Source organism: Bicyclus anynana, chromosome 19, assembly GCF_947172395.1.
Source record: "Bicyclus anynana chromosome 19, ilBicAnyn1.1, whole genome shotgun sequence".
Lineage (NCBI taxonomy): Eukaryota > Metazoa > Arthropoda > Insecta > Lepidoptera > Nymphalidae > Bicyclus > Bicyclus anynana.
Window position 1 is genome coordinate 10,957,459 of NC_069101.1, and position 23,654 is coordinate 10,981,112.

At 34.6% G+C, this 23,654-nt stretch overlaps 1 protein-coding gene across 8 annotated transcripts in view; it reads left to right on the top strand.

The window, feature by feature from the left end:
* Positions 1-23,654, top strand: part of LOC112045107 (rap1 GTPase-activating protein 1) — a 391,775-nt gene that overhangs the window by 284,146 nt on the left and 83,975 nt on the right. The window contains exon 1 of one of the 8 annotated variants that reach the window (XM_052887389.1): positions 2,537-2,876. The exons of the other annotated variants lie outside the window; for them this stretch is intronic. Coding sequence (XP_052743349.1) covers positions 2,673-2,876 — 204 coding nt within the window. The 5' untranslated portion in view covers positions 2,537-2,672. Of the gene's footprint in view, positions 1-2,536; positions 2,877-23,654 lie in introns of those variants that run through there. 8 annotated transcript variants of the gene reach the window in all.

Genomic DNA, 23,654 nt, shown 5'->3' on the forward strand with positions numbered 1-23,654 from the left:
TCAGAAAAAATTGTAATATTAAATTGATGTCAAAATATTTTTTAGAATAGAAAATACTTTATTTGTTAACACAACACATTGAAGACTTAAAACTAATACACGTCTTGATACTTATAACTATTATTTATATAATTAAATGTGTTGTGCCAATAAAATGGATCCGACTCAGCTAGAATAATAACAATTGAATCCCTAATATTTTCAAAGGGGAAGTCTCAGTTTCTTTAGATTTCCAACTTGTACGATAAAAATCTAATAGGTCCGGTCCATAAGTAAATGTCAGGATTTATTCGTCATGATGCAAGGATATATTGTACATTTTCTTGTCTTCTACACAATTTGTCGTCCTAGCTTAATTTTGGATTTTCGCGTTTTTTTTTAAACAATTAGATTAATGAAATAGGATAGGGATACTGCTAATCATAGTTTATTCAAAAATAACTGTTCATTGATTTGTTTTACATAACATACATACATATTAGGTAACCTAGAATTTTATTCCCAGGCTCACTGCTGAGCTCGAGTGTCCTCTCAGAATGAGAGGGGTTAGGCAAATAGTCCACCACGCTGGCCCAATGCGGATTGGCAGACTTCACACACGCAGAGAATTAAGATAATTCTCTGGTATGCAGGTTTCCTCAAGATGTTTTCCTTCACCGATTGAAACACGTAATATTTAATTTCTTGAAATGCACGCAACTGAAAAGTTGGAGGTGCATGCCCCGGACCGGATTCGAACCCACACCCTCCGGAATCGGAGGCAGAGGTCATATCCACTGGGCTATCACGGGCACTCCCAGTATTATATATAAATTTATTATAAATCCGAATAGTTTCATAGTTTCATTTTATATTAGAAAGGAGCTTACAAAGGGAAATGGCCTTTGTTTAGTATGAACAATAATATTTTAATCTTTTGTTTAAGTAAGCTATAACTAGTGGTCGAGGATTTTCATTAATTTTCCTTTAACGTAAAGTGAAAATTGGTCTGCGTTTTTGTTTATCCAAAAATATACGTCCGGTAATGCTTTGTTCCTTGTTATATAAGGTACCTACATTGATTTAATAATTGCTCTCTACAATTCTACGAACGGTTAAGGTATAAAAATAAATAGTAATGTCCATGCGACGGAAATCCTGCCATCTTGAGTCTGTACATTTATCCAGGAGATATTTTAGTACACAATTGTATATGTGCTACTATATTTTTTTGTTAAGTACAACAAATTACAATAGGGATGATGAGAGTTTTTTTTAATTGTATATAAATTAAGAGTATGCTAATAGTAAAGCAATTTTGTAAAAGTAACAGGATATCTGCGATCATTACTTTCGGAGCTACAGGGATTTAAAGGGTCAGATTTGCGGCGCTGCCGCGGATCCCTGAAAAACGCTCCATACAAAATGGCACGAATAAGTGACGTCGTTGGCTCGCTGATCGTTAGATTTGTATGGGCGTTCAGACAAAATCGCTAATATCTTTGTTATTTTTGCGTTTATGTTTATAGTTCAATTATTGAAAATAAATAAACACAAGCTACTCTGTATGCTTACTTTGGGGCTAGTTAGTGATGTGTATTGTTTAAGTATATTTATAAAAAGAAAAAAAAAAGAAAAAAATTGAAAAATTACACGTTTAATGTAAGGAAGCTAAAAACGTATGATTTTTCATCTAATTACTATAAAAGATTTTTAGTAGATTTTGAAATTTTATAATCTTATTTATTTAGCATATAGCAAACATCCAGACAATCTTTGTGTTTTACATATTCATCATCATCGTATCAGCCGATGGACGTCCACTGCAGGACATAGGCCTTTTGTAGGGACTTCCAAACATCACGATACTGAGCCACCTGCATCCAGCGAATCCCTGCGACTCGCTTGATGTCGTCAGTCCACCTGGTGAGGGGTCGGCCAACACTGCGCTTACTAGTGCGGGGTCGCCATTTCAGCACTTTGGGACCCCAACGTCCATCGGCTCTTCGAACTATGTGCCCCGCCCATTGCCACTTCAGCTTTGCAACTCGTTGAGCTATGTCGGTGACTACATATTTACATATTAATTAGTTAATATTGACCTAATTTATCCGAATGTCTTATAAAAATCAATATGTTCAAGCCTAGTCATCATCCCTATTAGCCTGACAGATATATGTATAGGGTAATGAATACCTTGGAAATTGGTATATAGACTACTAAACGAATATAAGTTGGTAGTTTTATATAAGACTTATTCCTTATTTTAAAATTAGAATTGTTTTGGAAATACTCAACCGCATATTATATCTCAAACGTACTAGCCCATCACGCTGTCCCAATATAAGTTAGTGGTTTTTTACAAAGACTTACTTATTCCTCATTTTAAAATTGGAATTGTTTCAGGAAAACCACCGCAATAGGCCTATACCTCCAACGTACTAATTGCGAGTACCTTCTTATCAAAGTTTTCCTGGTGCCAATGATATCGGTACTTCAGTAATGCGTCGCCAGTTTTCATAAACCATTTTCCTCTGTCAATTCGTATGGGACGGACGTTTTGTTTTCAATAATAATTGCGAGCAAAGCGAAACTCGGTAATATATTTTTGCTTCACGCGTTTGTGAGTTTTATTGTGATTCAAAAGGTCAGTGTTTTTTTTTATGAACAGTGTTTAGTGACTTATATTAAAAATGTTGCAATCAAGACGACGTGGTTCGTTCAACGCTTTGGTTATCGAGATTTTGAATAAGCGGCGTAACTCGAAAGACCCTCCGTCATTGAACTCTCCTCTTAAAAAGGACTCTCCTCATAAAAATGATCCGTTTAAAAAGGACTCTCCTCATAAAAAGGACTCGCCGCATAAGCAAGACTCTCCGTTCCCTTCTCCTGACTCGGTAATGTATTTAATTTTATTGAACTTATTATGAACAACAGAGTAGAAGTAGAAAAAAAATATATAGTTACGGTCAAATTGAAAATCCTCCTCCTTTTTTTGAAATCGGTTAATTAGTTTATTTCAAGGATGGCCATGGCTCTACTATCTTCTTTCGAATTCCTGGTAGTACAATAACATATTTGTTAGGGGAATTCCTCAAAGTTAATAAGTTTATGCTTAATTAATATTGTATGTATTGTTGTTATATTATCGGAAACGCTTACAAATAAAGAACTAAATAATTGAACTGAATCATAAGAGCTTGGGAAAGCTGGTATACACTACAAAGACAATGCTATAGGTAGCTATTTTACAAGTATATAGCCAGATATATAGCATATATTTATCCCGATATTAGAATCACTATATACAGGAAATCTAGATACTTAAAATTAGAAGATGATAAACTATATTTTGTAATTAATGATTTCAATCATCATTCTCAACCCATATTCGGCTCTCTGCTGAGCTCGAATCTCCTCCCTAATGGTTTCAATACAAAGCCTCAATGACTCAACTTTATATCGGACTCATCATCGAGAGGTGGTGGTTCGATCCCCGCCCGCGGGACTGATGTATCTAACCACTCCTACCGCAGTCTTTTCTGACAAGTTGACGGGAGCAGAAAAATTGTTAATATTTAAAAAGGTATGCAAATATTCCCTTATTTAAAAAAAATACATGATTTTATTTACACTTAATTGACCCACAAAAATAATAAATAATCAATACGCAATGTTATACCTACACTCAAAATTGATGTTCACATTTTTTTTGTAGTCTTATCCAGGTTTAACGAAAGGGCACGTCCACTGTTTTACTTACTAAGTGGTCGATACGCACAGTAAATATTTGCACTGAACAAATTGATGTTCCAATGGCCTTGAATCCCAGCCAATCTTATCAATGAATGATTACAGAACGATTTTTCGCTATAAAAGCACTCAGTGTTACGAAATGCCTAACTATAATAATATAATATGGACAAAGAGCATGCGGTGACCAGACTTACCTCATGTTACAAAGGCTGATTGTTTCTCAGCCTTTGCCCTTAACATAGTATATAGGTATTCTTAAGGGTAGGCATTTATAAATATCACAGAGAGAGGCCAACACCCCGATCACAGTACACATACACATGGGTAGGCAATTATGGAATTTAGACCATAGAGTAGAAGGTAAACTTTCAAGTGTCCAGATTCTCAATAGACTGAATATTGAGCGAAAATGCAAAAACACGAGAATGCAGGTTGTATAAATAAAATACATACATTCAAATAATTACTCAGTAATACATAAACCAGATTACATAGATAAATATAAAATAATAAAAATACATAACTTAATAAACTAATATAATATAGTATGCCATGGCAGTAAATATATACATATTTTAAAAATTATTAAAGAAGATAATGTGTAATTTGACAGCTTTTTAAATATATCCAGTGATTTTGATTGTCGAATGTCTGTTGGGAGTGCATTCCACATTTTAATGTCACGCACGGCAAACAACTGCTTATAGTATTTAGTTTTGTGGACAGGCATGCAGAGAGTTAGCGCGCGACACGAACGTAAATTTTTCTTTCAGATATGAATGAGAATTAGGGTTAAATAAGACTCAGTACAGAAGTGAAAGAACATGTAAATCCCGGCGACGACGAATATCTAGCGAAGGATTGTCACAAAACTAAGGCAACTGGAGACATGATTTTTCATGTTATCCCGTAGGAAATATCAAAAAATTACGTCTTACACTTGGATAATTAGGTATACTGAATAAACTGCTACCTTTCAAAGCCACCACGAGCCAAATTCTATATTTGGCTACCTTGCATACTAGGAGCATAGGCTGACAATCCTTCAGCCTTCATAAAATAAGGCATGTCTGGCCCTCGCAGGCTCACTCCTAAAATCGCTTGTTCGACGGTTAAGGTCAATAATATGCGGTGGCCATGAATTCGGCAATAAATTACACAGTATCAATAATGTGCTTAATTATGTCATCTGTGATTTATGTCCGAGTGCCACTTAAATTAACGCATACTTTTATATGACTGAGAAACGTTTTAAAACAGATTTAAATGATGCTATTAAATAATAATGTTTACTTATATTTAAGTTAAATTCTTGTGTGATATATTTTTTTCGTGTACCTATATCGGAAACTGTCTAGGCCATTTAAATCATAATGTATCAACATTCATGTTGATTTTTGTAAAGAGACTTATTCTCGGTATGATCTATTTTTGGAATCGGTATTTCGATTTACAGACCTTAAGAGTTGACTTACAAAGGATCCTGTAAAGAACTACTTTAAATAAACTATTTTTGTTCCTTTGTATGGAAATGTATGTAACTTTTGTATGTATCAAGATATTGTAATTGCATTGTGTAGCTGATTATGTAGAGTTCTGTATGTTGAGATTGATGTGACCTAGTTAGGACATATTTTTTACTAGCCGACGCCGTGCGGTTTTACCCGCGTGGTTTCCGTTTCCGTAGGAAAACGGGGATAATATATAGCCTATAGCCCTCCTCGATAAATGGCATATCTAACATTGAAAGAATTTTTCTAATCGGACCAGTAGTTCCTGAGATTAGCGCGTTCAATCAAACAAACAAACAAACTACTCAGCTTTATAATATTAGTATAGATTGCGATGGTTAAGAAACTTACTATTAAATGACTTAATAATAAATTGTTCCGTCGACCGAGATAATCTCTGGAATGGCTGTACCGATTTTAATGTGGTGTGGTATTAATCGATATATAGATACTTTCATAGTTCCAGCAGTATCTGTGAAAAAATATCACATGCGAAAGAAGTCGCGGTCATTTGCTAGTCCTAAATAATATTGTGAGATGATAACACTAACAAAATAAGGCTGATGTTGTGGGTGTAGCTTCTCAGATTAAGATATATCTTCATCATTATCACCAGAATCAATAACAAATATATTGGCGGTTCAAAAGCTTTCAAAACGTGCATTCAATGTTTTGAAAAAGCTTATCAGCTTGGTTTTAAAGCCTCAATAGCTCACCGGTAAGAACGGTCGGACTCATCACCGAGAGGCGATGGTTCGATCCCCGCCCCGTTGGTCTATTGTCGTACCCACTCCTAGCACAATCGTTCCCGACTAGTTGGAGGGGAATGGGAATATTGGTCATATTATAGAAAAAAAAATATGGCAAATATTCTTTTTTTTTAAAAATGCGTAGAACAAAATCATATATCTATAATTTTTAATTTTAAAATGTATAGAAGCCACCAACCCACATTGAAGCAGCGTGGTAGGTTTAAGTTCCATACATTTTGTATAACGCTAAAACATATAATGATGTTCATTTTTCTGATCTGTTAATATTATTTTATAGAGGAAATTATACATTTATTACCATCGTTGTTTACCAAGACAGTTTATTTCATAATCGTGTGCCGCGTAATACATTAAAAATAGATATTACGGGTGTGTTGGCAACAACCTTTGTTTACGCCCTTCGTTAAAATTATCCTCGCATTTTTCGCGCACTTTTTTGCCAAATTACTTGCATATTTTTGACACAGACTGGTTAAAAAATATTGTGTGCTGTCCACTTAATGGTAATAAAGATGGCCAGCCTACTATAATGGTATATTTTTGCTGTATTTTGCTGTATAGTAAATTTTCATGTCACATGGCGAGTACAAATGTTTGGCGTCATGTTACAATCACTACACGTGTAGGGTTGTCAAATTTAATGCAAGTTTTTATTTATTGTTATTATACAGGAAGAAATTTTTTTTAGTGCGGATATTTTTATATTTTGTACATAAACAAAATTTAATGATCACGTATTTTTTCTTTTTTTTTTAACTCAAAAATAACAAAATTATCGTTAGCTAAAGTTATTTACTTTTGAACAGAATTTTAGGGTCACCCTATTGTGCGTTTATTTTATTTTCGTTTGATACCTAAAGGACGTCACCAGATCACTTTTAAGCTGAATATATCTTGTTTAGTAATAATATGTACATTATTTTGTTATTTTAGAGACATAAATTAAAAAAAAAATTACATAAAATGTATCGAACTGTTTGTAGATTTATATTCTATTAATGATACAGAACCACGAAAAAAAATATCCGCACTAAAGACCGAATCATCCTGTATAAACTAAAATTTAAGTGTCTTTCTGTGATTTCAAAATTACTGTGTTTTATTGAATGTTTTACTTACATTATCAGTCTGTTTTACTATTGTAGTATTTACTCCCGTCATAATATTTTAGCCTAGTTGAATTAGGAATCAATTGTATATATTTATTATTTGAACGGCGATGTGTCTTTTTAAGTTTTGTGCGATTAGTGATGTTCCATTTTATGGCTAACATTTACAATAAATAATGTCTACAAGTCTAATGTATATGATTCTGTATTTTGAGTGGTATGCGTGGTGGATTTACAAGACGGAGGTCCTGGGTTCGATCCCCGGCTGGGCCGATTGAGGTTTTCTTGATTGAGTCTGGCTAGTGGGAGGCTTCGGCCGTGGCTAGTTACCACCCTACCGGTAAATACGTACCGCCAAGCGATTTAGCGTTCCGGTACGATGCTGTGTAGAAACCGAAAGGGGTGTGAATTTTCATCCTCCTTCTAACAAATTAGCCCGCTTCCATCTTTGAATGCATCATCACTTACCATCAGGTGAGATTGTAGTCAAGGGCTAACTTGTAAAGAATAAAAAAAAATCTATATCTGTAGATGATTTAAGTGCAAAATCATAGCCTGTAACAGAGCATCATCTTTGGTTTTATAACGTCGTTTTTGTAGTTTTACGATATCGAAATTGTAACTTAACGAACATACGTTAAGTTACAATTTCGAGACCCATGTGCTGAGCTGTGACTCACACATTTTTTTTTAAAAGAGTGCAGTTTAGAGACCCGTTTGAATATAGCAGGAAACTGCAATAATTCATAGTCACAACCCTATACGTTTTATTCATGATATTCACACGCAAAAGAAAACTGACACGAAAATTAGCATGTGGCATCCTTAGCCACCGGATATAGTCCCTCCTGTGAATAACCAGTTTCTGTTCCGCGCTGCTTATCACCACCTAAATACATTTTAAACACACCTAAGCTAAACACGACTTGAATATCCGTCTTCATTTTGTAATAATATCATCGGGTTCTGTCTTTCAAGGTTAGCTTATATGTACTAATGCGGGTCGGTGGTGTAGGATTACTATTTGAAATTTAATTTCAAAAGAAAAAAAAAATGTTTTTTTTAATTTTTTTTTTTAAAAGAACATTTTTTTTTAATATGACTATTATTCCCATTCCCTCCAACTAGTCGGGAAAGACTGTATTAGAAGTGGTTACAATAGACCAACGGGGTGGGGATCGAACCACCACCCCTCGGTGATGAGTCCGACCGCTCTTACTGTTGAGCTATATGAGGAGGCATCTGATCGTGCTTGAAGGAACTGATCGTGTGTTGATCTGCATGATGTCATGCACATCGCGACCAATACACGATCAGTTTTATCGGATGGCTTGACATTAGCGCTGCAGGCATGTGGATATATTGGATGGGGACTGGCTAGCATTATGTTACGTACTTTGTAAACATAACACATTACATTACCTCAATACATATCACTAAAATTCCTTGACTTAGTTCTATTTGATTATTCTTGGGTTTGGGTTTTAATTCTTAACCACAATTAATAATTGGTTGTAAATAAATAAACAGCTACGTAATAATATAATTATTATATTATTAATGATTTTCGTTAGAGGAAATTGGTTTTAAAATATTAAAATAAACCGATTGACGCATTTCATTGGTTCATAATTTTGGGTTTTTACATTGTAATTGTAATTGGTCTATAATTAGGTATTAAAGTAATATAAGTAAATATCCTAAAGACTTATTGAAATTACTTATAACTGCAATGGTAAGTAATTTAATAAATAGTTAATACATACCATTTTTGATATACAACATAAATCGATTATTTTTTGTTTTTTAATACATTTTGACTGTTCGTAAATTCATTTTTACCCAACTGGATGGGGTTTGATCGTCGGCATGTCTTTTGAGAGTGTACGATCATCATTAGCACGCTCATTTGTCATGTGTGTTAATTTAGATTCGTCTCAGTTATCAACTGTTCTAGTTTTTGGAAAACAAATACTTTTGGCATTTCTAATGTGTTAAATCATGTTCTGAGATGTCCAAACGTTCTGTATAAATCTATATACACGTTAAATTGGTGTATAATGTAAAAGTATATTATATCTATACCAGTGGCGTGCATAAGATTTTTAACTAGGGTATGCATTACAAGTAAAAATTGGAAAATTCCTTGTCCAACTATGAATTTTTTGATCCAACATGTTGTTTGTCAAGTTTGTATAGAGTTCGGGTAGGCAGTGATTTTTTGCATCTATGAAGCGATCTATACTAATGTTATAAAGAGGTAAAGTTTGTGGTGGTTAACATCTGGATCTACTGAACCGATTTTGAAAATTCTTGAACCACAATAAAGATACCTTATCTGTGAGTGTCATAGGCTATATTTTATCCTAATATTGTCACGGGAACGGGAACTACGCGGGTGAAACCGCAGCGCGTCAGCTAGTAGACGATAAGTCGTGTCGTGTTTCGTATATGTTACAAGGCCCGACCTTGACGGCTGTTTGGTGAGGTTTCGTATCTAATCCACTGCGAGCTGTGTGCTTATGAGCATCGTCAACAAAACTACATCGGTTGCTATGACATCATGCGGTTGGTTAAGATTTTTTGGATTAAGTTAGAACGTTTTATATAATTATATGCTTAAATATTATATAAAAAAATCACTTTAAAAATCACCGGAAAAAATCTGTGTGCCAGCCACTTAATAAAGCTTTGACAGTGAAAAAAAAACCCAAAATTGGATTATGTTTCAGCAATTTTAAAAAAAAATATATACATAGTTTTTCTGCTAAGAGATTGAATTATCATTTAACTAGACGTTAGTTCAGTTAAATTAAAAATTCATGGAGAAAATCTTACTATACCAGGTGTGTCCCACGGTTTTAATCGTGTAGATCCTGTTTATTTTGGAATAACAGGATAAAAAGTAGCCTATATGTGTTGTTTGAGATTATAATCTAACTCTGGGTAATCTCACACAAATCTGTTCAGCCGTTATGGAGTAATTGCATAAAACATACAAACTTTCACGTTTACATCAGATTATAAATAGTTTTTTACCTTAGTTGTAAATCGATCGGTAGTCTCTAGGGCTATATGGTCAATATAATAATTTAAGGAGCACGCACATTATGTTTACTGACTGGTCGCCATGACGACAGTTGCGTCCTGGCAGGTGTCGAAAACAGCTGTCATGCCATTTGTGAGCAACAATAGATCAAAATGTGTGGTTTAGTGTGTAAAGGTTTTGAATTATCATTTTGTGCTTAAATAAGATGTAGGTAGCGAAATGGTATTACGAGCTTTACTTAAAAAAATATAAGGATTCTCATAGAAAGCATTGTAAGCAGGTTTTATGTTTTTGGGTGCCATTTTTATTTCTGAGATTTTGTACATATGCTGACATTTCTGTGTTTGACAACTGACAGAATTATTATGTTTGGGCATTGCTTTATTTAATTTGTGGCGAAAATTAAGCTTTTAATGAATAAACATACAGTTAAAACAAACCTTTGTGTTAATTAAAATAAAAACATATGTGACACGATAATAATAATTAACGGTGACCACAAACCCATTATTAGGTACCTACCAACGGATTTCCATCTTTCCGTTGTTAAATATGTGACAGGAAAATAAATATACATACATGCACGCAATATGTACTTATATTTATGTTTTATATAATTTATTTTAATAAGTATTTTAATAAATTTAAATTGTTTTTTTTACATTATAGTGAAAATTATTAAAAGGTTAGTTTGTTCTTGAGAATTAAAGACAATGAAAGTAGTGCATGTAAATCTTATAGGCATACAAAATCTAAACATATCAAGCTTAAACTAGTAGCGTAAATTAGCCGTACTATATTTGTAACATGTAACGTAAACAAAAGTACCAATGAAACCCGCAACGTCCGTTAACTGGTGTTTATGTAAATAAAAATGGATCTTTCCATGTTCCCTGTTTCAAACCATTCATCCAATTAAGACGAAACGTTGTTGATTGTCTACAAGCACGGAAAATATTCGCAATTTAGGAACAACACCACAACACAATTTCTCACACAAAAAAAAGTTCTGTAGTTATTTTTTTAAAAACAATGCTCTATAAAGAAATTCTCGAATAATGTAGATTAGTGAAGTTATGTCCGTAGGTTAATAAATAGTTTATTAGATACACTGTATTGTAGTCGTTGTGTGTACTCGTACAATGTATAATCCACCTTAACAGATTAAAAATGAATGAGCGTATATAAATGTACATTTCAGTAACATTCATGTACGCTCATTTATTACTAACTAGCTAAATACGTCCAAATTGAGGTCAGGCTGTTTTTATTGCCTCCATGAAATTTATTACCTTAAAAAACATCTACTACCTCGTTATAGGGTTGGAATTTAGTAAATACGGTGTCAAAAATATCGTAATCGCCACGCGATCGCTTACCGTGTTTTTATATTGTGGCCCAAAATTAATTCCGGAAGTGAATTATTGATTGTAGAACAACCCTGGTGGGTTTTTCTTTTTAAATGTATGTTTAGAAACTTTAAGTAGCTTGTATGATATATTATAGGTACTTTAAAATCAACTGTAGGCTAATCAGGTTTTAAATTAGTTTTTTACGTGTTTAAAACATTTTATTTCATTAATTCTTTACTCTGCTAGTCGTATTAAAACATTTATTTAAATAACAAAATTACAACTGACATTTTAATCCCGTCTATTAGGTACTTCTCAAGGTTAGAAGGTTTTTATGGAAGGAATTATGAACTGTAATTTTAATTTGTTGGTGTTTATAAAGTAATGTCATCAAGTCGTTGTCAGTTAGCTTGAGACCATGTTTGGAAATCCTTCGAAGAGGTTAATGTCCAGCAATGGACGTCAATCAATTGATAATGATGATGATGATGAAGCAAAACCTAATAGGAATTTAGCAATTTTATGCGGATGAAGACGCTGGCTACGCCTACAGCTAGTATCATCATCATTCATTCATCATTATCAGCCGATAGACGTACTTTTGCATGGATCTCCAAGCACAACGGTCTCGAGCCGCCAGCATCCAGGGGCTCTCTGAAACCCGCTTCACCACCCGGTCCACCTAGTGGGGAATCGACCAACACTACGCTTTCCGGTGCAGGGTCGCCATTCCAGCACCTTGGGACCCCATAGGTTGTTCGAACTATGTGGCCTGCTTGTTGCCAATTCAGCTTCGCGATTCGCTGAGCTATGTCAGTGACTTTGGTTCGTCAGCGGATCTCCTCATTTCTGATTCGATCACTCAGATAAACTCCAAGCATAGCTCGCTTCATAGCCCGCTGAGTGACTTTGAGCCTTCTAATAACTAGTTAAGTATACGTTTATCTTTAAGTGATGTTCATATAAACTTCATACAGATTTCTCCACTAATTGTGTACCATTGAATGACTCCCACAGCATGCTCGTAATTACTAATACAAGATTTCTTGATAACTTATTGTAGGCCGATTTATGTGGGAAAATATCACCGATCTGTATAGAAATCATACTTGTAGATATGGAGTATATCACTTGTGAGAGTTTGTGATATCGTATGAGTTTAAAGCATTTGTATGAATTGAATCAATGTACACGCTACTTAATACGCTCTAGAAACATAGAAAAATACTTGAATCAATATAGATATGTAGTCTAAAATACAATAAATGAATAGGCAGACAATATTTGAAACTTCTTTATTTATTAACTCTCAATGTTACAAGTTATCTACAATAACATATCTGTCTAAAAAGTAGTTCAGTGGGCTAATCTCTGAATCTCTCTAAACTTATTTTGACGGGACTTCTACTACTTATAATATCTAGTATCTGCCTAAAGAGATACCTTACTAAACTAAGATAAGATAGATAAGCCTACTGAACTAGGTACTATTTAGGCAAATAAAATAGTACGAAAAAAGTATCCTTAATAAAGGAGCGAATATTATTTAATCTAGTACGACATCCATCAATACAGTTTTTAAAGAAAATATCATAATAATTGTTAAGGAGCCCATGACACTAAATGTGGATTTACTTGGTAAAATATATTTAAGTAGGTACATTAAACTCGTATGCAAATGCGCATATTTAAATTTTATGAATGAATTCCCACAAAGACCGATATTTTCTTTATTGAGTTTCACTAGCTATACTTTGTATTTTCAAAGAAAATAGAATTCCTTTTACTTCGGTCTTAGTCGCGTCTAGACGTTATTTAAACTGCATTTATTTCACCGATAAGTAGTCGTATATGCCCAGACGTGTTAGTTTACATGCGATTTGGCATAAGCTACAAGAATTCATCTGGAAACGTTTTCTATTCTATTCAACCGCAAGTTATTTAGGTGTCGATATTTTTGTTCAATAATTGAAAACTTTCTTGTTATGTATGCATTGTGTATTTTATACCTATACATACCTACCACTTGAGAACGAACTATAATTATAGTATATATTGGTCCCTATTACCGTATCAAAAAGTAATATGTGCTATAATAGTATAAAAAAAATAGAGGCTTCTTGTTGTACATGTATTTTTGGATTAAAAATTTCGTCAGAAAGTTTATATTAATGTAAAACTTCCTATCGATATTTTCTTTAATGAAGCAAATAAATATAATTAATTCCTTAAAACTAATCTAACCACACAAAAACAAAAAAGTGTATTTGTGGGTGAAAAATTTCGCAAAACAGATTTCCTGACAGACATACATTTCCTTTGATGAAGCCATTGATTATAATTAATTCCTTAAAACTTTGCACAGAAAGCAAAAAAAAAAACTGAAATTGATCCCTCCATATCCCGAACTAAAATCAAACACTCATTTCACTAGTCTATCACCGCTTCACCGTTCAAGATAATTAATATACATAAATCATTGAACATTCATCGAGCTAGATAAACACAGGTACAAAAAAGCTATTCATTATGAGAATCGAACTGTTCACTCAGTCAATATGCCAATCAGAGCACTTACTTACATACAATTAAAGATGTGTACAAGTTTTTTGCTCGCAAATACTGCGAAGGTTACAAAATGGGAAAAAACTTTCTTTGTAGTTTATTAAAATCAGTGCCAGTGCTATAGCCAAATTTAGTAGTTATATTTTCTCAGAAACGCGACATGTGAATTTTTTTAATCATCTTGGTATCTACTTAAATACTTACTCAAGGTTATCGTAAACTTAGAAAAATACCCCTATTATTATTACTTAAATATGGAGACCATAAAAAAAAATTAAAAAGAAAAATAACACAATTAAAATATAAAAAAAAATTACAACCAATAAATTGAATGAATGAAGCCCACGAAGTAGAGTTATCACGACGAGACCCATATTAACTATTTTTAACCGACTTCCAAAAAGGAGGAGGTTCTACGTTCGGCTGTATGTATTTTTTTTTGAAGGCTCAAAGTCACTTAGCGGGCTATGGAGCGAGCTATGCTTGGAATTTATCTGAGTGATCGAATCAGAAATGAGGAGATCCGCAGACGAATCAAAGTCACTTTTTTTTGATATTACGTGTTTTGTTCTTGGTACATATGAGAAATTTTTCCATTACGGTGTTTAATAAAGATCTTGAAACTAACGTTTAAATGCTAATCTATGTACATAGCCTAATAACTTATAATGATTGATAAACATCGTTTTAATTGTAATTGTTTTAATCTTCATTATTATTTCGTCTAATCGATGCATAAGAAGATTAACATCAGTAAACTAATTAGTGGAAACAATATTTATAACAGCAATTGAAAAGAAGCAGCCTAAGCAAAATCTTAATTTCAACTAAAATATTTTTACGAAAACTTTCAAGACATATTTTATTCGTATAAGCCATTCATTAATGCTCCATTTCTATAGGTCGTAGCGTAATAGTATGTAGCCTAAAATCTCTATAGGTCGTAGCGTAATAGTATGTAGTAGCCTAAAGCCTTCCTCGATGAACGAACTATCAAACGCAAAAAAAAACAATTCGAACCTTTCCTAATATTAGAGTATTCAACCAAACTTTTACTATTAGGTAGTTTAGATAACAATTTTACGTAAAAAAAAAATAATAATGGTTAAATTAATTTTGAATTACTCAATTTAACATTAGCAAAATAATGACTTTATGATGCACAATTTGCAGTAAATATTATGACGGTAAGCTCTTGTACTACATTAGCGATTCGCCTATTAGTGTCAATGAACTAAACAGTGCTGTAACTTCCAATCAGTGTTCTGATACTAATAGTCGTGCTATTACCAGCTACGGCCAGCATTGCTTATTGTAGGATCTAGTAGGATATTTCTGCTATTTGAATCTAGTGTTATCGCACTAAAACGTAAATTGGTATGTAGTTTAAATTCAAATTAGTTTATTGTAAGTAGATTTGCTTTACTCTCTCTCGTTTGTAGTTCCATGAGGTTAGAATTGGTATTTAATAATAATATTTTATCTCCATCGCGACTTGAATCATCAAATTTAACAAATTATAAATATAATTTCTTTGTAACAGCCTCGTGATCGAATCAGAAATAAGGATCTCCTTATTTCTGATTCGATCGCAGATGAACTAAAGTCACTGACATAGCTCAGTGATTCATTTATTCATTCATTTATTAATTCAGTGCGTCGCGAAGCTGAAGTGGCAATGGGCAGGTCACATAGTCCGAAGAGCCGATGGACGTAGGAGTCCTAAGGTGCTGGAATGGCGACTCAGCAAAGGAAAGTTAAGTGTTGGTCGACCCCCCACTAAGTGGACCGAGGATATCAAGCGGGTTGCAGGGAGTCGCTGGATGCTGACGGCTAGAGACTGTTGTGCTTGGGGGTCAAAGCAAGAGGTCTATGTCCAGCAGTGGATGTCCATTGGCTGATAATGTATATTAATGTTATAGTGTGTGTGTGTCTGTCTGTCTGTCTGTTTGTATATCCGTCTTTCACGGCAAAACGGAGCGACGAATTGACGTAATTTTAAGTGGAGATAGTTGAAAGGATGGAGATACATAGGCTACTTTTTGTCTCTTTCAAACCCCCCACTTCCCTAAAATGGGGGGTGGAAGTTTGTATGGTATATTTGTCGGGTAGGGGTAGGGTAAGGGTAGGATAGGAGTAAGGAAAAAGCGCACATAATTCAAAGCGAAGCGTGACCGCGTCCGCTAGTAATAATAATATTAAGGAAATTACATAATTTTAATTTTAAGGTAAATATAAACATAATAAATTATGATATGACTCAACGGAGTCTCCCTTTGTTTGAAGTGGTCTGTCCAGTTTTCGACACTATAATTTGCGGTTAAGGACTCTTAAGTTAGAACGTAACTATTATTTTAATTAATTTTGAACTTTATTTCCTTTTGTACAAAGTTTATTTTAGTTAACTCTAGCGGCTTTACCACAATTCGTGTGGGATTTTATTAGCTTTTGGTTCTCAAAGAAAAGGTAAACCTACTCGTGACGTCATTAAAATCAAAACGATATTGTGTCATGTGACAGCCTCCTAACCAGAGTTAATAAAGTCTTTTACAGCCCAAGTATAAAATCTACCTAGTCGCTGACTCACGCACATCTTTTTATGAACCCGCACCGGAAAGCGCAGTGTTGGTCGACCCTCCACTAGGTGGAACGAGGATATCAAGCGGGTTGCAGGGACCCGCTGGATGCTGGCGGCTCAAGGTCCATGCAAGAAGCCTATGTCCAGCAGTGGACGTCTATCAGCTGATGATGATGATGATGATGATGATGATGATGATGATGATGATGAAATACTACACTCTGAATGCACATTATAATGCTTAATTTTACCGTTTCGGGGGAGGCAGTTGACCTGACAAATAACTGTGTGAAATTTTACGCTGAACTAACACATAGGCTACTGTTTACTACAATTTTCCGAAAATGTATAAAAATTAATATGAACAAATTAGTTAAACCCATTTTATTGATCAGGTGTCGAATGATTCAATACTGTCGAAGCAAATACATGGTTCTGAGAAACATGCAGACAGGAGACAATGCAGATTGTGACAGGATAAAAGAGGAAAAAACAATGTGGTCTCATATAATTTACATACAATGTTGTATCAACTTACTGAATACTATGTATTCATCATAACTATAAACCCTCTCTTGTAAGTGTTTAGTTATATTATGAACCTTATTATAGAATCCTTTCATAACCTGCAGTTAAATAAGAGTAAAAAAAAAACATCTCACAGCTGCAGCAAAATCTTCTAGCTACAGCTATATCAATTATTGAAAATTACTTTGTTGAAAAACAAAACAAAACTGTTTTTAATATTAAAATACATCGATCTTCTATTAAAAAGTGGATGCACAATCAGCGAACAAAAAATGAGTACCAAACACAACTTCTTGGCACTCAATTCAAGTAGTCGCATTTGCAAATTCAATCTTAAACTCAATCCATAAGGTTGATATTGCCCTGAATTAGAGATTTTAATTTTCTTTACCAATAATCCTAAAACTGGCAAACCAAAATTGGACAGTTTTAAAGTGAAATTTTTTACATGATTGTGCGTCCTTTTATTATAAGAAGGCAATGTTCAAATATAAAATCAGGAACGTCAATCCAAACCTTGGATTTTAAACGTTTGACCTTAAATATTTCCACACGTAACGCGCAGGATTAGTATCAATCTAAATAAAACAACCATTTGCGTTCAAACAAATGGGTTTTATTTCAAAAAGTTCAAACATCGGGTTTTATCTGAAGTAATAGATTTTATTCCCTCGTATAAACAGTTACATAGAAATGTATTACGTGTATCGCTGCCGGATTTATTTTTGGCCGCCCGTTGTGGCCATGTTAAGAATCATCGTGATATATTGGAACGAGTATGGAACGAGGACTGATTTAGTGCTACACTGATATTAAAGTGTTTTTCCTAAGTAATTTTGTATGTTGTTGTCTAAGTCTTACTAGACGTTGTTGTCTAAGACCTAATAATTGTACAAATGTTGTCAATACCTGACAATTCAAACAAAAGTCGTTCGTTATCACCCCATATTCTGCTCACTGCTGAGCTTGAGTCTCCTCTCATAATGAGAGGTGTTAGCCCTTAGTCCACCACGCTGGCCCAATGCGGATTTGCAGACTTCACGCACGCAGAGAATTTAGAATATTCTCTGGTATGCAGGTTTCCTCAAAATGTTTTCCTTCCACTGGGCTATCACGGCTCTCATGATTTTGAGATGATTAGTCGTTAGCGAAAGGTAATTATAGATGCTGTTCCTGTTAATTTTCTGTTTAAAATAAGCTGATAATTTCATTATCATGTCTTACTAGACACGGGCATAAGTTAGTTATTTCTGCATATCGTCTCCAAAGAGTTAAAAAATCTTTTGTGGGTTTGGGTGTACTCTTCTATAACAAGATCCCCAAGACTGTGATGGACCTGCCAATGCACAACTTTAAGCAATGTGTTAAAAAACATTTACTTAGTCGAGGTTACTACACTATTGATGAGTTCCTTAACGACAAAGGTGCTTGGAGGCCATTGGATCAGCTTCCACCTTCACACAGGAAATAAAACTATAAGAAATTGTAATTTAATTGTTATCAAATGTAAATTGTAATACTGTATGACTTTTTCAAAAGAGCAACTGTTGAGTTTCTTGCCGGTATCTTCTCAGCAGAACCTGCCTTCCGAACCGGTGGTAGAATCTTTACAAATAGTCAACTGACGTGTCAAAAGTGCTTGTAAACTGAGCCTACTTGAAATAAATGAATTTTGAATTTTGAATTTTGAATTTACAGCTCATTTTAAGCGCATACTAGAGTCCTGCCTCCATTGTTATGGGTGTGAAGCCTAAACCCACCACAGTGTTCTAATACGGGTTGGCGGGCTTGAATAACGATAATACCTAAACGATCATTTCTTTTAACTCCTAATAGGTAATTTAAATGTAATTATCTACTTTCTTTAATAGGATGCAAAAAGTGTGAAGAAAGTAAAGTTACCATTCTAACTAAAATAAATAAAATAACTAAATTAATGGTATTTTTAAAGTAAGTTTTCGAATATTAATTTAAAGTTAAATTAGCAAGCTGGATCTTAATTAATGAACATAGCCATGCAACAGTCTACACATTTAGGTATTTTTACACGCTATTTGTATCTGTAATTGTTAAGTTTATGTACCGTTTAAACACTTTGAACAAACAGTTCCGTCGTAATTTACTTAGTTAAATCCTGTGTTTGAATTTATTTCGGTATTTATAGGCTCGCTTGTGGGCCAGTTAGGCGAATTAGCATCATGATTTATTGGGGACAAGCGGGGAATGACGAGTGATTTAGTATTGCACTAATTTGCCACTACTTTGAGCAATTGATGTTGATAAACCTTACAGCTGCAGTCAAGTGGTCGAGTTGAAAATCCTACTAATATTATAAACGCGAAAGTTTGTATGGGTGTTTGGATGTTTGTTACTCTTTAACGCCGCTACTTCTGACCCATTTGGAATGTAAATAGATTTTACTCTGAATTAACACTGAATTACTTTTTATCCCGATCCATGGTTTCCCTAAATTTGCGATATTTGCGATTTTCATGATATGAATGTTTGTTATTTTTTCACGCCTCTACTACTGAACCGAATTAGCTGAAATTTGGTATTGAGATATATTATAGCATGGATTAACACATAGGCTCCTAATAAGTTAGCCCGATTCCATCTTAGATTGCATCATCACTTACCATCAGGTGTAAATAATAATAAAAAAATAGATTTGCGGATCAAATGGTCAATATCCTCGATTGCAGAACTATTGGGGCAAACATTCAGTATGTTAGTTCAACTGTAACACAATACAGCCGTCTGACCTTCACAATTGTACATTACCCAATTGGTAAAACGCATTCGATATCGGTGCCCATTCAAACTCGAAACTCAAATTTTGTTTATTCAGTAACCAGCCGACACCCGCGTAGTTCTCGTTCCCATCAGAATATGGGGATAAAATATGCCTATGATACTCACAAATAACGTGGCCTTCTAGTGGTAAAAGAATTTTCAAAATCGTTTCAGGAGATAAAGATTACCCCCCCAATACTACAAACTTTACCTTTTTATAATATTAGTATATATAGAATGAAAGCCTGCAATAGGTAGATATACCTCATTTTATGAAGGCTGAAAGCTTGTCAGCCCATGGTTCTACCATAGTTAAGTATCGTAGCCAATTATGAAGTTAACCGTGGTGGCTTTGGCGGGTTTCAAGGTATAAAAAGCATTTTCTTTTTCTTTTCCTCGGTATAATATGAAAAAACTGACTTCATATATATTTTTTGAAAATCTGAAGCGCAGGCTTGTTGGTCTATAAAAACAATATGTTAATACCATCGTTATTATCCTATTTAAACTACTACTTACTTAAAATTGACAACACAATTACTACTTACTTGTAACTGAGACAAGGCAATATCATCATCATTATCATCATCATCATCATCATCATCATCATCATCATTATCATCATCATCATCATCATCATCATCATCATCATATCAGCCGATGGACGTCCACTGCAGGACATAGGCCTTTGTAGGGACTTCCAAATATCACGATACTGAGCCACCTGCATCCAGCGAATCCCTGCGACTCGCTTGATGTCGTCAGTCCACCTGGTGCGGGAAGACAATATATCTTGAAACCAATGATTAGCCATACGTTTGTGTTCGCTTATCAACAAGCCAACCTATTCACTACTTTGAAAGTACTCAGGTACAGGCAGGAAACACGGACGCCGGAAGGGCGTTCCACACCTTAGCGGTTGGTATAAAAACGCAGATAAAAAATGTATTTGCGCGGGTCGACTGGATGTCAAGTGTCAACCATATAAGGATACCATTGGTCTCGTAATTATTTGCTTAAAACCACAAAAGTTGTATGCATTTTAAAGTATCTTACCATTTAAATTATATTATTGCAAAAGAGTTCGACATTATTTCATCATTTTCAACCCACATTCGGCTCACTGCTGAGCTCGAGTCTCCTTTCAGAATGAGAGGGGATAGGCCAATAGTCCACCACGCTGGCCAAAACTTCACGCACGCAGAGAATTAAGAAAATTCTCTGATATGCAGGTTTCCTCACGATGTTTTTCCTTCACCGTTTGAGACATATGATATTTAATTTCTTAAAATGCACACAACTGAAAAGTTTGAATGGAGGTGCAAACCTGACCGAATTCGAACCCACGTTCTCCGGAATCAGAGGCAGGGGTCATATCCACTGGGCTATCACCTCTCTCATAGGTTATATAAAGCACGTTAAATAGTCACCTATCCAACAATTTTCTCAATTCTCTACGTGTCTGAAGTCTGCCAATCCGCATTGGGTCAGCATAGTTGACTGTTGGCCTAAACCCTCTCATTCTGAGAGAAGACTCGAGCTCAGCAGTGAGCTGAATATATGTTGATAATGATGATGAATGATATAACCTGTAGGCTTCGATTCATTGAGATTAGAATTAGGGATGAACGATGTTCAAAAATGTCCACCATAGTGTAATTTTTTCAATTTTCATTTTAATAAGTTGTAGGTACTCGTTATACGAATAAATGGGAGCATCCAATAAATATATAAAATATATTTATTAGAAAAAAAAAGAAAAGTTACTACCCATTAATAATTTTAATGTTTCCTTACGTTTATAGTACATTGGCCCATTAAACTATGCATTATGCGCCATAAATCTGTGTCATTAATAGATAATCAGGACTTGGTTGTTTTTCTTGTGTGTTTACCATGTTCTCCCGTTGGGCAACGTAGATTAGGCACATATGGTGTTTGTTCATCAGAACTGGGTCAGACGGAGTAACTTTAGTAGTTTGAAATAACTTTCGGATTTTCTGCCTTAGAATACAATGCCTATTTATATTGACTGACTGTTATTAGTTTGGGAGATAAGTTCACATTATTTGTTAACTGCCTCTTTGGTGTGTTATTTAGTCTATGCGATTGCGGTTTCATGGTTCGGGTTCGAGTCTTAATCGCGCTATGAAAAATTGAGTTTGTCTTTATTGTCGGTAGCACCGATCAAACAGATCAGTAGATACGAGAGCATCTAATATGATTTTAGTATTGCTTTTTGGTGTACAATGTTTTGTTAAGCCGGTTTTTTTTAAATTATAATAGTGATTGTGTCTTTCAGTTTCACGAAGTCTTATGAAGTATCAGCTATTTCCCGTGATACAGCTTGCGTGTAGAAATATTTTTTTATAATCTCAGTGGTTTTTTACGAAAAGTAATTTTTTTGTACCTTTGACAGACCTAAATTTTCATGACGATTAATTGATTGATTAGTTGGGGCTAATAGCTTCTAAACAAACAAACTAATTTATACCTAATACTTATTATATGTACAAACAAACTGTCCCCTTTCGCATCTATATTATTATTTATTTATTTATATCTATTTAGTGATTTTTGGCACAATTTTTTTTATAATCTTTTCAAGTTAGCCTGTTTCCATCTTAGATTGCATCATCATTTACCATCAGGTGAGATTGTAGCCAAGGGCTAACTTATAAAGAATAAAAAAAATCACATAACACTTTCGTTCGTTATCAACCCATATTGGGCTCACTGCTGAGCTCGAGTCTCCTCTCAGAATCAGAGGGGTTAGGCCAATAGTCCACTACGCTAGCCCAATGCGGATTGGCAGACTTCACACACGCAGAGAATTAAGAAAATTCTCTGATATGCAGGTTTCCTCACGATGTTTTTCCTTCACCGTTTGAGACACGTGATATTTAATTTCTTATAATGCACACCCCGCGACCGGATTTGAACCCACATCCTCCGCTATCGGAGGCAGAGGTCTTATCCACTGGGCTATCACGGCTCATAACACGTAGGTTGTTGAAAATCGCCTTCACTCGTCGCGTCGGTTAAAACTTCTATCCAACTCGTACGTCGTATAAAAGCAGTTTTCCAGATACTTTTCACCAGCAGTCGAAAGTTTCGGGTTTCGATAGAATCCTGGTAAACTTCACAAGTGGGTCGAGTCGCGCTGCATGCTTTTATTTATAGTGTTGGTAGATCGATCCGTTTCTGGGTGCAGTATCCGAAAATACGTCGCGCATTCTTGATTTCTTCAGCGCGGAAATCTTGTTCTTATAAATTCGATCTCGTTTATATATGATCGTATTTATAAATTGGACATTTTGTATGTAATATATACAATTTTTTTTTTATTCTTTATGTTAGCCCTTGACTACAATCTCACCTGATGGTAAGTGATGATGCAGTCTAAGATGGAAGCGGGCTAACTTGTTAGAAGGTGGATAAAAATCCACACTCTTTACGGTATCTACATGACATCGTACCGGAACGCTAAATCGCTTGGCGGTACAGTCTTTGCCGGTGGGGTGGTAACTAGCGACGGCCGAAGCCTCCACCAGCCAAAAATTTGCGTAATTTAAAACAATTTGGTAAGGAGGTTCGCGCGGGGTATTTTGGAAGTAAACTTTTCGTTTCGTCGAAATTATTTGTGAAACCAGATGAA